The following is a 1478-nucleotide window of genomic DNA, read 5'->3' as shown; positions in this document are numbered from 1 at the left end:
GTACGGTACGGTACGGACGGACGGTACGGGACGGGACGGGACGGGACGGACGGACGGACGGACGGACGGACGGACGGAGGAGGAGGAGGAGGAGAGAGAGAGAGAGGGTGAGGAGGAGGAGTCGGAGCTGAAGAGGTCTCTGAAGTACAGCGAGGAGGCAGCCAGCACGGCGCGGTGGGCCTTGAAGGCCTGACCCTGCACGAGGACGGACACGTCGCAGTACTGACCGCGCAGACGCTGCTGGTTCAGGCTGACCAGAACGCTGCCGCCAAAGTCCGGGATCTCCACCTACAGGGACACATGCGGGGTCAGCGGTCTCAGCAGGAGGAAATGTCCATATCGACCAATCAGAATCCAGTATTCAACTATCCTCTTTTTATATTTGTGTTTTCGAGATTCAATCAGCACCGCCCCCCCTTCAGATGGGGCTGAACTAGGGTTGCCTTATACCTGAACAACAGTCCACTCTGATTTAAATCATCAGCCCCATCATGACCCTTTGTACCACAGGTCAACGTGACGCTGTTCACTGATTGGCTCGGGTCCTCCCTCGCCCCGGCCGTCCCATCTATATTAAGTCCAGCACTGACATCTTTAATACTAATATCTACCTCTTGACACTGTGTGGTCCAAAGAGCACATTCGTTACACTTACATTTTTGTATAAAACTAAAATGGAGCAATCTGCACCTGGGGGGTAAAGAAGTATTCTGATTATAGTTAAAGACTAGGTAGTGTTTCTGGATACTCTGTACTGGTTCACTCTCGACTTTGGTCCATCAGGTTGTTCTTAAACTGTGGGATAAAAGAACCCCTGGTCTGACAGTAACCCCCACCCCCCCAGTAACCCTGATCTTCTGACCTGCAGTAGCCCCTCCGACATGGTGGCCGCCGTCGGCCCAGAGGTCGGGAGAGGATGTGAAGGCGAGTGGGAGGCGGTCCGGAGAGTCTAGGTGTCAGGGATCCTGCAGAGAGCACCGCCAAAACGCTTCACATCCATGTTGCTGGTGAGGAGAGGTCAGAGTTCAGATGCTGGACCGTCAAGGTGGAGGTCAACACAGAAACAGCAGGAGGAGGAAGAACCTGAGAGGTCAGAGGTCATCGTCACTGGGTTGTGATTACACACAGAACAACACACATGCACAGCAGGACTGAACACAAACACACTGTTAAACGGAGAGATGTCGAGCAACAGGTTGCTCCCAACCAGGGGAGCAGTCAGGGATTCAGGGCGTTACTCAAGGGCACCTCAGTACTGGGTCGTTCAGGGTCTTGAACCGCTGACCTTCTGGCTCCCTAGCTAAGTCCAAAGGCCCCTATGGACTGACCCTAGGGGAACCTCTGTACTGATATCAGCAGGCAGGACTGAGGGTTAGGACCACCAACAAGGAACCTCAAACTGCTTCCTGTTCCTCCTTAACAGCTTCAGGTGAATCTCCCAGTGGACAAAACAGGAATGTGCTCAGTCCGCTCGGTCT

The 1478-nt window shown here is 54.0% G+C and overlaps 1 protein-coding gene across 1 annotated transcript; it reads right to left on the bottom strand.

The window, feature by feature from the left end:
* Positions 1-27: 27 nt before the first annotated feature.
* On the bottom strand, positions 28-1080 carry LOC104942809 (nucleus accumbens-associated protein 2-like; the record flags this gene model as incomplete). The annotated part of the gene is made up of 2 exons (XM_010768109.1): positions 863-1080; positions 28-288 (listed from the first exon to the last, which is right to left on the bottom strand). Coding segments are annotated over exons 1-2 (282 nt in total), but the record flags the coding sequence as incomplete, so codon positions are not given.
* Between the last annotated feature and the right edge of the window lie 398 nt (positions 1081-1478).

Source organism: Notothenia coriiceps, unplaced genomic scaffold (genome assembly GCF_000735185.1).
Source record: "Notothenia coriiceps isolate Sejong01 unplaced genomic scaffold, NC01 NC01_scaffold00005142, whole genome shotgun sequence".
NCBI classification, from domain to species: Eukaryota; Metazoa; Chordata; class Actinopteri; order Perciformes; family Nototheniidae; genus Notothenia; species Notothenia coriiceps.
This window is presented reverse-complemented; position numbering and strand designations above follow the sequence as displayed.